Source organism: Atractosteus spatula, chromosome 16 (genome assembly GCF_055471065.1).
Source record: "Atractosteus spatula isolate fAtrSpa1 chromosome 16, fAtrSpa1.hap1, whole genome shotgun sequence".
NCBI lineage: Eukaryota > Metazoa > Chordata > Actinopteri > Semionotiformes > Lepisosteidae > Atractosteus > Atractosteus spatula.
Window position 1 is genome coordinate 10,768,011 of NC_142721.1, and position 12,987 is coordinate 10,780,997.

At 35.3% G+C, this 12,987-nt stretch overlaps 1 protein-coding gene across 1 annotated transcript in view; it reads left to right on the top strand.

The window, feature by feature from the left end:
• LOC148819555 (protein kinase C-binding protein NELL1-like) overlaps nucleotides 1-12,987 on the top strand; it is a 164,859-nt gene that overhangs the window by 128,462 nt on the left and 23,410 nt on the right. The window contains exon 15 of the mRNA XM_088934521.1: nucleotides 6,061-6,156. Coding sequence (XP_088790647.1) covers nucleotides 6,061-6,156 — 96 coding nt within the window. The remainder of the gene's footprint in view (nucleotides 1-6,060; nucleotides 6,157-12,987) is intronic.

Below are 12,987 nucleotides of genomic sequence, written 5' to 3' on the forward strand. Positions count from 1 at the left end.
CTCTTTTTTGGTGGCGCTTAGCAAACATACTTCTGGAAACAACCCCATTCATGATATCCCATATTTTGCCATGTGATCTATTTTCAATGTTCTTTGATATGGGTCAAAAATTAGAATTTATAATGTGATAACTTACAGAATATTTACACAAGTCAAGTGTTTCCATGCCTGTGGTTTTCAATTGTTTTCCCATATCTGTAACTCTATTTTCATTTCTGCCTATATCAAAAAATAGAAGTGCATGTTCAGACAAATGTCATGGGAAAATGCAGATTAATTAAATCCCAGCACACGCACACACAGTCCATTTACAGACCAGATATATTTCAAGTTAAAAATTCATTGTTGACTAGTTCAAGCCAAAATGGCTTCAGATTTAAGGTGCACTCTCTGCACATTTTTCTGCTTGTTACACAAGTATAAACAAAATCCAATATTCTGTCCATGAATCTTGCCAATATAGTTTGTGAGGAGCAGACTTGCAATTATTCTCATAAAACTATTCATAGTCCGAAGCTCTACATATCTTATCTAAAATATTATATCTGCCCCATGTTATAAAGCGATAGAAAGACTTACAATGTCTATCATGCACCAGTATAATAAAATTGCAGATATGCTCACACCAAATGCAGCATCTGAACACAAACACAACATTGTAGGTCAATAGTGGATCTAGAGTCCATTCAGATGGCAGGATGATCTGCACAGTGCAAATTCATCTATAAATGCACCTGCACAACAAGGTATCACTTCATTTGGATTTTTTTCCTATTTTGCTTGCTTATAAAAAAAGGTTTTAAAATTGCTTTAGTGCTAGTAAGGATTCTTGGTCGATGCAAAAGTGGAAGTGCTGTTCAGTGCTTGTCTGAGAGGTGTGTTTTGTTACAAGCCAGTAGGCAGATTCTCATCTCTTCTGCGATGAGTCTGAAGTACTTCTTGTACTTTGGGTACAAAATAAGTAACTTGGTACTATCAGAGTGTAACGCGATTTAATTCCGTTTCTGTGAAAATTGAGAGTCCTTTGAATCCCTTTTCAGAGATTAAACTTTCCAAGTTTAATGTAATGACTTGTGAGGGAACATGCTCTACAAATTTGTATACAGGTTCATTTGATGCACTGCACCACATATGAATCTGGATTCTGTCCAACATTGTAACTTCCCACTATAAAGAGAGAGTATGTCCAAGGGAGGCCTGATTAGAGCTTGGGCTTCATAATCCACATGTCCTTGTTCTGAGGATGGTTGTATCCAAATGTCTAATCTAAGGTTGTGCTTTAGTTCTATGACATGAGCTACTGCAAGAGAGCACTAAAGTTATCCTGCTTAGTGTTTTTTCTTCCTCATAAAGGCAAGGTTAGTTTTTAAAACCATCCAATATTGATGATAGCTGTACACATTGTTTAAAAAAACATCATTATGAAGATATATTGCTGCTGTTTTGTAAGAATATATTAGACCTGTGAGACCTATGATAGCTGTGGTGAATGCAATTTTGTGCTAAGCAACTTAGACTTGTTGGTGTTTATTTTTAAGCATCAGTCTCATTAAAATTGCTTCTTATCATTTAATATCTTGTAAACTCATGTTTTGTGAGATTAAATTCTCAACACAAAACTATAGGATGTTGTAATTGAAAATTGTGGCCAATAATTAGTCATTCTAAACAGAGCCCGTTTGATGTCTCAGCTACATGAACGAAATCGGATATTCCTGTATTCCTCATTTAATTCACCTCAGTGTTAAAATGAATGTGAAATATCCTTGGCCTTGACAAGTGTGAATTGCAAGTTATTTTAAGTGTGAGGTGTACTTTTGGAAACGGGTAATTTTTAGGTTCAGTGTTGTAACAGCTCCACCCCTGAGGGTGGTGGGTGAGCTAAGGGATTGAGATTTCACCTTGGCAGTGAGCGACCTTTTGGTGATAAGTGCATTTGCCTTATCAAATACCAGCGATGGGGATTTGCCTCCCTGTCACACTTGCCAACTCCCTAAGCATTTCAGTACTTTTAAAAATTCTACATTGTACAAGGTGTTGTTTAATTTTGATGCTTAATAACCTTTTAATTATATGTGGGACTTCTGTTACTGAAGTTCAAATTCAGTAATCATGCTAAGTTGTCAGTTATTAGACAGGTTTTGAGCACTGACATCCTAATTATTAGTGGTGTTAAAACTGAATTTTGTGAGGAAGTCAAGTGGTAATTTAGCACTTTTGCTCTCTGACACACAAATACACCTGTGCCTCCTTTGCTCACAACCTTTTCTAGCACCCCTCACGCCTCCCCATCTTCACCATTGCAGCAGCCTCCCTGGTTCGTTCCTGGTTCATTTGAAGGGCTGTCACTGATTCAACCAAGGCAACTTAACACCAAACACAAAAATATTAAGTATGCTGTTAATTTATATTACCCCTCCCATCTCGTTGTAATTAGAATTTAAATGGACTGCTGAACTACAAGTTGCCATTTTGTTTTAATTTAGAATCAACAGATATCACCAGATAGGCCCACTTGATTTGGAATGACCAAATGTGTGTTTTCACATATCGGCTACAAACCCTGCCACCACACACAGGAGAGGAAGTACATACAGATTTCCCAGACTTTCCTACCCTCTGAATATTTGTCTATTAACGCATGACAGGCAACACCTCCCCTCAGTGCTGATTATATTGGAAAGGAGTCCCCCTACCATCTTATCTCCAAGTAGCAATGAATGTCAGGGGTTGTGGTGTCACCAAGAGAGATGTGACCAACTAATCTCACCTTACTTGTTTGGGGAATGCCGGTTGCGGTCAGCTGGTGACATGACGCAGGCTTGATCCCAAGATCATGCAGCTCAAACTGCACTCAGTTGTGCACATTTACTGGCTGAACTACTGCCTTTTTGCCTGTTTGATCAGTGTTTTGACCATGTTTCATCCATAAACCTGAAAATGCTGTTCTTGTACGTAATCTTTTCAAAAGTAGTTGTGCTCTGTACAAGTTGTGCTTTTAGTACACGCTTTAGACTGTCTTCTCTACTATCTTAAAAGGTACATTTCAATGTAAAAAAGGATAGAACTGAAATCTTTATAATCTTCAGTCCCTTGCCAGCAGTTCTATTAAAAGTGCCTAATGCTCAAGATTTTAGGATGTGGTAAAAAGCTGTACATTCATTATCTAAATGGGACTCTGATGGTATTTCATTATTGCTGACGACAATATTTATAATAAAATGTTCATTACTACAACTATCATTTGCATTCACTTTCACATTACAATTTTACATCTTTTACACTAAGCTCAGTCTATTAACTGTTTTGGCAGATGTAATGATTTTTCAAATTATGCTCTTGTTATTAATGATGCTGGTTTACTCCAAGTCCTAATGTATTATAGTGCCAGATTTTTTAGATATGATTTTTTTCAGCAAACACTGCACTGTCTTAGAAATCTTGGATTGATCTTTCAGTAAGATTGCCAACATACATATCAATAGGCTCTTGGTTTTTTAATTAGTGTTACATGCACAATGTATATTTTACATTTGGTTTCTTCCACACTTTAAGATTACGTTTTACTGTACACATTGAGAGTTATTCCTACTGTAATGTCTTAAATCATGTTTATGGAACATGCAGAGAACTTGTGCTGTAGAGACATCACATTGTATCTGTGACGGAAGCTTAAGTTCTAGACCAGACTATTGAATCGTATCTGTCAGTATGATAAAATGAAAGTATTACAGGTCCCAGTGATTCAAGCATGGGATCGCCATAACTATAAATGGAGAATATTGTGAGGAGATGGTTAATTTCAGTGCCTTACTGTAGTATTATAAAAAATAAACACCTCTTGTTTGTAACTGAAACATAGTTAACAAACACATATAAAATTCAGTTACTAATTGTCTCTTTATAGATATTCGTAATCATAATAAAGAAACTCAAATATCACCTTCAATGCCTAATAATAGCATTATGAATGAATGTTATTTACGGTAATTAAAAAATAGCTAGACTTATACAGCACTACCATACCATGAATCAAATCATATTTATCTGCCCCTTACAAAATAATCAAATACTGTGTCTAAATAATAGTACTCAAATGTGATATAGTTGTAGAAAACCAAAATATTCCTTTGATTTGTGTCAGAAGATCTCTCTGTCTTCTTGATGGCACTTTTATTATTTTTAATCAGAATGTCCTCAGGAGATTTGAGATAGTAATACAAAAAGTGCGAAATTATACTTGTTACTTTCAGTCATCATTGAATGCAGCCAATGTGAAAGAAATGACAGCATTTACCATAAATTGAAGGGGGCAGTGGCAGATTCAGGTCTTGCATTTAACCAGTATCCTGGGGCTGAGCTTAATCTGAAGCTCCATGTCAGGAATGAAGTTAAGTGTCCTCTTGCACACCTATATTCACAGCCCATTGTAGATCACTCCAGCAGTCAAACAGCAACATTTTCTCCAACAGCTGTGCCTCACCTGGAGGTTACAGAAATATATACAGTGTAATTGTCACTTTCACTGGAGAATTCCAACATCTAGCAGGGACACAAGAGAATATACAGTAGCTTTCCATTTAATTGATGTCATTAGTATGACAAGCTTAGTTTCTGCTGATGGAAGTAAAATGATAATTATAGAAATAGATAAATCGACTCAGTTTAACTGTAATTAATTTTAAGTGTACAGATTATTAGTGCAGAACCAATCAGGATTCTAATTATCAGATGATAAAAGTGCTCAAACTGGGGAGTGAGACCAATTAAAAGGCAGTAATAGCTTTTGACATAAGACACCACACTGTTTGTTTATTTGTTATCCCATAAAGAGCTGAAATGATTGTATTGAATAACTGCATTGGGAGCATATTTAATCTCATAAGTAGAAACCCTCTTTGGGTATTCAAAAACCCACTGACAAAATGCTTTATTTACTATAAATAGAAACTTATTTTTTTTTCACAGACACTAATCTTTCAAGTCATATTACTCCTTAAATCTTAATCCTCAATTAATTCATTTCTTAAACTTAATTAAAAATTTCTGGCCAGTTGTTCCATGTGGAAATGATCAATTAAGGCAAGGTGTGAATAATTGAAGAGAAAGGAGCTGTTTTTTTTCCTAAGGCGATGAGAAATTAATTTTCTAAAACATATTTTATGTTACTATAACTGACCAGTTATTCCATGTAGAAATATCACTTAAAGATACATACTGGCAATTGAAGGGAAAGAAGCCTTTTTTCTAAAGATGACAAGAAAAACTAATACTTCTAGCATGTAGTATGCATTCTATGAAAATATCTTACCTGTAAGAGACAGATGTATTTTTTGTGTTTGAGTTTAAGTCCCTACATATTTATATTTGTACTAGCTGTACATACTGAATGTGGTGTAGATGTAGTATCTGAAGCAATAGCAACAGCAATAGCACAGACAGCCCAGAAAACAGACTTGGCTGTTCTCATATTGCCACACTGCAAATTTTAAAAAAGTGCAGGTGGATACTAACCTTTAAGATAGTGGTTAGTTCTAACACTAAAATTTTAAAGGTCAATTTCTTTCTTGGTCTCGAGAGCAAGTCGGCAACGCAAAAATAAGTGACAAAATACAACTTGCTTTTAATATGACACGTGTGATATCCTTTAATTTCAAGCCCAAAAATTAAATCTCAAAATATCAAATACATTTAACCTACAATGTAGCAAAGTTCTAGTACAATTGATTTACCAATGGTATTTAAGAATTATTGTATTAGTAAATGCAGCATTAAGGGGATCCTTTTGTGGTGTTAATCCCTGGTTAATAATAAGACATACTGTATCTCAGTGAGTAATGGAATAATCTGTGTACCGTTTATGGTTTTGTTTCTTCTGATGTTTTATTTTGAGTCTTGGAATGATTAACTGATCATGTGTAACCCATTCTACTTTTTATATTTTACACTGTTACCTTTTTACAGTTCATTGACTGGACTTAATGCTGGTTGCCTTAGATCTAATTGGCTGCACAAATTAATATTACTAATAATAAATGGATCGATCTTTCTCATCTCTAGCATTCTGTGAGGAAGGCTGCAGAAGTGGTGGAACCTGCGTGGCGCCTAACACCTGTGTCTGCTCTTCCGGCTTCACAGGTAGTCACTGTGAAAAAGGTAGGACTTCTTATTGCATACACTTCTACATTTCCTTGTGCTTTATTAGCAATTTTTTGTTGCAATACTGTATATTGAAATTGCATAGCTTAGAAACCCTTGCACTGGCCCAAAACCTTATTGGCAAATCCATCTATCCAGTGTCGTGGAGCTGAGGGCTGTGACAAGTTGGAGTATATTCTGGAAACAGCACATGGTTGCCCCTCCATCCTCAGACATGGCAAACATCTTAATCACCATATTAAAAGTCAGAATGGAAAAGGGAACAGGTACTTCTGAGAATTGTTACCTTCCATCCCAATGGTATTTCTTCAGAAGAATTGCTTTTTTAAAACAGCTCCTGCAATTCTGCACTGTACCAACAGAGTGGTCTTTTGTTCCCAGGGGCATTTCTGTGATCATTGTGGGAAATTTGTATCTGCCTGTTAGTAATCAAAATGAGACTGGAGCAAGATATTCTAAGATAGGAACAGTTTTTAGTTTGTACTGTACCTGTTGCTCTCCTCTTCTGAAGACATGAGGTTTGCAGAGACACTGGTAGATAAACTTAAGGCTATTGTGTGGAAAATGGTTTATTTGTGACTGTTGTTTAAATGTAATGAAACCCACTAGAGATTACTGACAAAAATTAAATTTATTTTAATCAGCAATTTGCAGAGCAAAAGTTCCAAATAGCTTTGCTATTTTAATTGAAATAATTTTTACTTCATGCCCAGCATGAAAAAAATAATTCTTAATTATTTCCTAATTCTTAGGACTTGATCTTTGTCCTCTTGTGCCTTGTATTTTTATGAGCACAAAATTCTTAAAAATATCTATGCTCTGAAAACAAAAAAGAATGACATTAAACTCTATTACTTTAATGCTGTTATTCTAAGTTAAATTGACCCTTTATCTTCGGAGTTAAATCTCTCATACCACAGGGACAAAATTGCATTGGAAATTACTTCACCTTATGTCATCTCCCATGAACAAAAATCACAGTTGTCATGGAAACTTAATTTTCAAAACCATTTGTAAGACTTTGTTAAAATGATCTTGTTCTGCAGACTTTTGTTTCTGCCAAAATCCGACAAAAAATTTAGAAATGTCATCTGTGTTATGCATTGTTCCATCCATCATTTTCATTTCAAAGTATTTTTTTCTTTTCATTTCCTTCAATTTCAAATCGCTTATTGACAATCAGTTTGGCACATGTCTGCAGCCCACTCGCACGTGCATCGTGTCACGAATGACCCGCTGAGCAATCGGGAGGAGGGACGCTGTGCGATACCTTAGGTGGTCAGGAGACAAGTAGGTAGCTTCCAGAGCAAACGAGGGCTAGGCGAGAGACGTGGTCAAAGGCAAGTTCCGTGGTTCGCGTCGTGAAGAGCGAAGAGAAGGTTTTGAAAACAAAAGCGAGGTAGGAGCGCAAGCACCATGGTGCTTTACAGGCGAGTTAACAGTGATTGGAGGAGGATGTGATTACAGTGCAACTGCAGGATTCGTATGTACCTATCACCCCCCAAGGAGTTAAAGCAGCAGGCCAAAAATATCTTGGCTAATTTTAGCTCATGCAGAGGCAGTCGTGCACTGCCTATTTCTGCTCCATTGGTTGGGGAATCCTATTACACTGGGTTAATGACAAAGTCCTGACTTGAACCGCTAGTTACTCATCCGTTCACTCTTCTGACAGCGCTGTTTGTATCATCCTGTGTTGTATCCACCTCTTCGGTCACACTTTTGCAAAACTTTATTAATCATTTTTGGCATTTTTTGGTATATTTGCTTCGATTTAGTAAGTAGTAAGAACACAGTAGTCTGTTACCTAATTCTTTAGATGCTACATTGTTGTGTGTACGTGGATTTAGAATATGTCTTTGCTTTGAGTTTCACCTTGAGGTCTAGTTAATTTAATTGAATTCGTGATTGTTTCAGCTTGACAAACTTCATATTTTTCAAGTTCACATCATAAAGATGCACTTCATTAATGATAAAGTAGTTATAGAATAATTTGATGATGCATTATTACAGAGGTATGTTGCAAAATATATTTTTTAATTTTTAATCCTTGTATATTTATGACCAATTACAAGAGCTTAACACATCAAGGTTGTAAACTGTATAAAGGTTTTTTAGTTTTTTTAGTTTTGTCCTTATCTCATTATTTTCCAGTACTCACTCACTAAGCAATATCATAGCAATATCAACACGAAAATATGCTTTATAAGTATGCCTTTCTAAGAATCACTTTGGTTACAAAGCATTTATCAGACTTTTAGAATCATCTTATACATCGAATACAAAGCATTACTAGTATTTTTTAGGCATGGACACAAGTATTTTTATATTTTTCCAGCCAATCAAATAATCAGACCATATTACTAAGTGAAAATTTGGCAACAACAAACACTAGATATGTGTTAGTAGCAAACATACAGTACAGTATATAGTTAGGATGTGCCTCTGACTGCAACTGTACAAATATACAGTATAGTTAGACAAAAAGGAAACACAGTATTAAAAGTCCTGAGCAGAATTCTGATTCAAGCTTCATGCACAAGCCAAAATTTGAGTTATCCAAATAAGAATGTGATTGAAATACAAAGGAGCCAGTTAATTACAGAGGCAGCTTAAAGTTAAAAATATGCAGAGATTTTACCAAATTGGATTTAGCATATCATAACAGAAATGAAATTTCAAAAGAACACAATTTATACAGCTCAATTTATATAGCTATATGCAAAAAATAATAAATGTTCATATTTTGGTGTATTAAATCAACAAGGCAGTTAAAGATAACATAATAATTAGAGCTGCAGTATGTAACATAATTTTGCACCAGTGGCATATAATAAAAGTGAAATCTTCTTTTAAATTACCTTATTCATTCTAGGGAACCCATCACTGTAACAAAAAAAAACATTTTATGAAATGGGTTTTTACTACATTTTTAGATGTTAGAATTAGTAATAAGTAAATGTGGTACATGAATCCTTATTAAATATGCCAACACAAACAGGAGCTATGTATTCTTAGATTAACTACAAGCCTCATCTTTATGACTCAGATATGATAGATTAGTCAATTATCTTTATTCAAAAATCTCTTCATGTCTGTAATTTCATTAAAAATGGTTCAGTCTTATTTTCCTGACCCTGCTCTATGAAGAGCAAAGGATTTACATAGGTGGTTCTGGGCTGAAGGTTGTAATTTCAGATTTTCACACTCGTGCACTGATTTGGAACATCGTAATGTGGAAAGTTAAAGGGGCCTGGAATTGTGATTGAAGATATATTCAAATTAAAATAGCATTTCGTACAGCAGACAGGCGCCTGATGAGAAATTACTGTTTGATGCAAACAACTGATTCATTTTTCATTTGAAGGTCTCCTTCAAGTTTTTGGCTGACTAAACCATTTCATTATAAAGCAGTACATATATATTGACCATCCGTTCATGTCACTCATTACCTTTGCTGGTTAAGCAGTTTGTAGGTGCTTGATTGTGAACGGCTCTTCTATTCTTTTTAACATTGACCATAGAATTAGAAGGTCTCACAAAAATCTTTTATTATACCGTTATCTATACTGTATATTATACCATTGGCCCTATACACTTTCCATCTGAGCAGAACTCACTAGTCAAAAACATGTTAGTGGACAAAATGACCTACACCCTTTAATGGGATTTTTAATTTTGTTTTTTAATAATTCTAATTTCCATCACAGCAGAGGTGACAGAGTTATGTGGTAGACAGGTGCATTCTCTATCTTTTGAAATCTTTCATGTTTTGAAGTCTTGAGTTGAAAACAGTTTAAAGTGTCATAACTTGTGTGGCCTCAAAATTGGTATTAACTTTTCATCTACTGGTAACTCATTCATATTAAGATACAAAGGAACGAGTAAAGGTTTATTCCATGCTGAAAAGAGAAGAATGGAAACATAGTGTTTCGTCTCCACAGCTTTTCTTCTCTTTTCAGCATGGACCAAACCTTTACTTGTTCCTTTGCAGCCTACACATGCTGACGCAGCTACTGTACCTACTTGAACTACTTTATATTAAGATGGAATGTAATTGTGTATTGTGTAGTATTCTATAGCAACTGTTCAAATAATTTATGTACAGTATATGAAAGCCTCTCTAGAATGAAAACAAAGCACTTGTAACAGCAAGGAAAGTGCATCATTATATTCTAAAGCTAACAGTCACAGTTATTGATCACTTGGCCTGATAGTTACAACACCTGTCCTGCAGAGGAGACTGAGAACAGGGCCAGCTGTTGGAGCCAATGGCTGTTTGACACACCACAAACCCCAAGGTGTTTAGCAGGAGAGAAAGCACTTTCTGAGTGATGTCACTGCAAAGTTGAAGGGCCTGGCTGGTCATAGATTTCACTGTCTTGACAAGGGCAAGGAGACCTTGGCCAACTAATGCTCACTCCACCCACATTGTCTACTGTGTGTTTGTATATTGTCTTGATGCACTGTTTGCACTTTGTTTTGTTTTTTACACTTGTTTTACAATCGAGAGACTTTCTGTAAGTAAGAATTCCATTGCACCAGTACCGGTTACATAGGGCAATAAAGTTCAAGTTCAAGTTCAAGTTCAAGCAGTTGTGCTTGGTTGCTTGAGGAATCTCTGTCACTGTTGCCTAACATAGCCCGAGCTAAAATTGTCAACATCTGAAACTTTAGGTACAAACTAACTCTGTTTTCCTTTACGAGTTAAACCAAAGTGTAATTTTTCTATTTAGAAATAATTCAGACTATTTTCAGAATGTGACTCGGGTACATACTGTACAGTAACAATGGAATCTTGATTTTTAAATAAGTATAAGGCAAGAGATTACCTAATTTCCATGCAAAATGCACTCTTTGAAAAATCCACATGACATTGTCTTTATGCAACAAGGCACTTTTATTATTGAATCAGAGTATTGAGATGGAAAGCCAATAATTAAGGGTCATGGAGACTTGCTGCTGTTAAGGAGGTTTGTCTAAGTCACAGCTAAAAAAATGTAAGGTTTTAGGGCAGCTGTTCTGTGCTGTAACTATTTTGTAGAGAACAATTTAATGCTCCACATTTCTGCAGGCATTCCTCTTTGTTAAAGGAGACAATGGACAATGTAACTTTACAAAAAATATTAAAAATAACAAAACCTTGATCAGACTTACCAGGTTACTAGAACCTTGTTTGCAGTAGTGATAAGATCAATTGAAATGTGGATATATAATTTAGATCCTCCCATACATTTGACTATTTTTGTATTTTTTTTGAAGAAATTAAAAATGGACTAAGCATGAAGTGTTTTAAAAATCATTCATTTCAATCATTTATGTAAGAGAAAAGTTAAAAAGGCTTTATAGTGAAATCTAAGTCTCAAATATGGAAATCATTCTGAGTACTTCAAAAGCAGGTGCTTGTAAAACAAAGAGTAGCACATCTTGGCAGTAATTAGTTTGCTCCCTCTGGACTTGTGACTTTGGCCATGGGTGTTTTGAAGATTTGTTGTTTTTTCTGCTTCGTCGCACATTCCCATGATAAACGAAGGCTATCATGCCCATCTGTCTTTCCTTCAACTACATAGACAAACAGCTTTTTGTTTGTGTGAGCTTTTGATCACTAATGAGTGCTACAAGTCCATTTTTAGGTGTTCTGCTGGGACTTCAGACCAGTTTTTAGTTTGGTTGACTATCTAGATTTTTTAATACTACTGTGAGAATTAATTTGACTTCTGGAAGTTAAAAGCCACTGAAACATAATGGAATAAAAAAAGATATTGCTTGATATTGATAGAAAAGAAACTGCTTAAAGGTTAGTTCTCGAGCTGGATATGCTGTAAATCAGTTTTGAATTACATTATACATATAATCTAAGGGTTGTTTATCATTTGTATGTAGAAAAGGATATTTGTCTTCATTCTGATTTATTCAGATTTTGTCTTTCTATCTTAGAGTCTATAGTCTCTCTGGTTTAAAAGCAGTTTTAGTTCAAATGTCATTTACTGTCAGTAGGTACTTTGCTTTACTTGATTGCAAATTGGGTGGTGGTAAAGGTATTGTTTCAAGAAGAAAATGACCATAGTTACGTGAAAAGAGAGCACAGTACTTAATCTACTCCTTCCTGATTGTCCTCTCCTGGGGAGAAGCATCTTGTGTTTTAGTGATCATGTTCTGAAACGGCTAATGGACAATACACCAGTATAGCAGAATTTACTTAATGTTTTTTAGGCTTAGGTTGTTAAGATTCTGAGCAGCAGTAAATGGAAGTAAACTGATGTATCAAAACTTGTCACGGGTGCTAGTTTAATGAATTCTTCCTGCAATTATTAATACATGTAACCTCTCACTTTTCTAACCTGGAGCTCAGCAAAGCTTAATTGCTTCTCCTGCCTTTCTATTTGCGTTAAATTGCATTTTCCCCCTTTTATGTTAGAACACTCCTCAGTTCTTGACCGGTTTTCAGCCGTTGCCTGTGATTTTTAGTATACGTGAAATATATGTAATATGGAAAGAATTGCACTTTGAGTATGTTCTTTCACTCTTTCATAGAACTACTGTACCTCTAGATCTATATATTGTCTATACGATAGAATTGGATTGGGGCTACAGATACTATGATGTGCTTTATCCATTTATAAATAAGTACTTTCTGGATCATAGATCATTTCTGCCTATGGTAATGCAGGATTTGTCTGTTTTCATGTAGCACATACAGTACTGCGTTTGTCTGCATGGGTTGCTGCTCTAGTATCACATGACCCTTAAACACTGTTCCTGCTAAAGCTGTCCTACTAAAGACATGCATTTTTTTTCACCTTAAAAGTAATGAATATGAATGAAACTTTC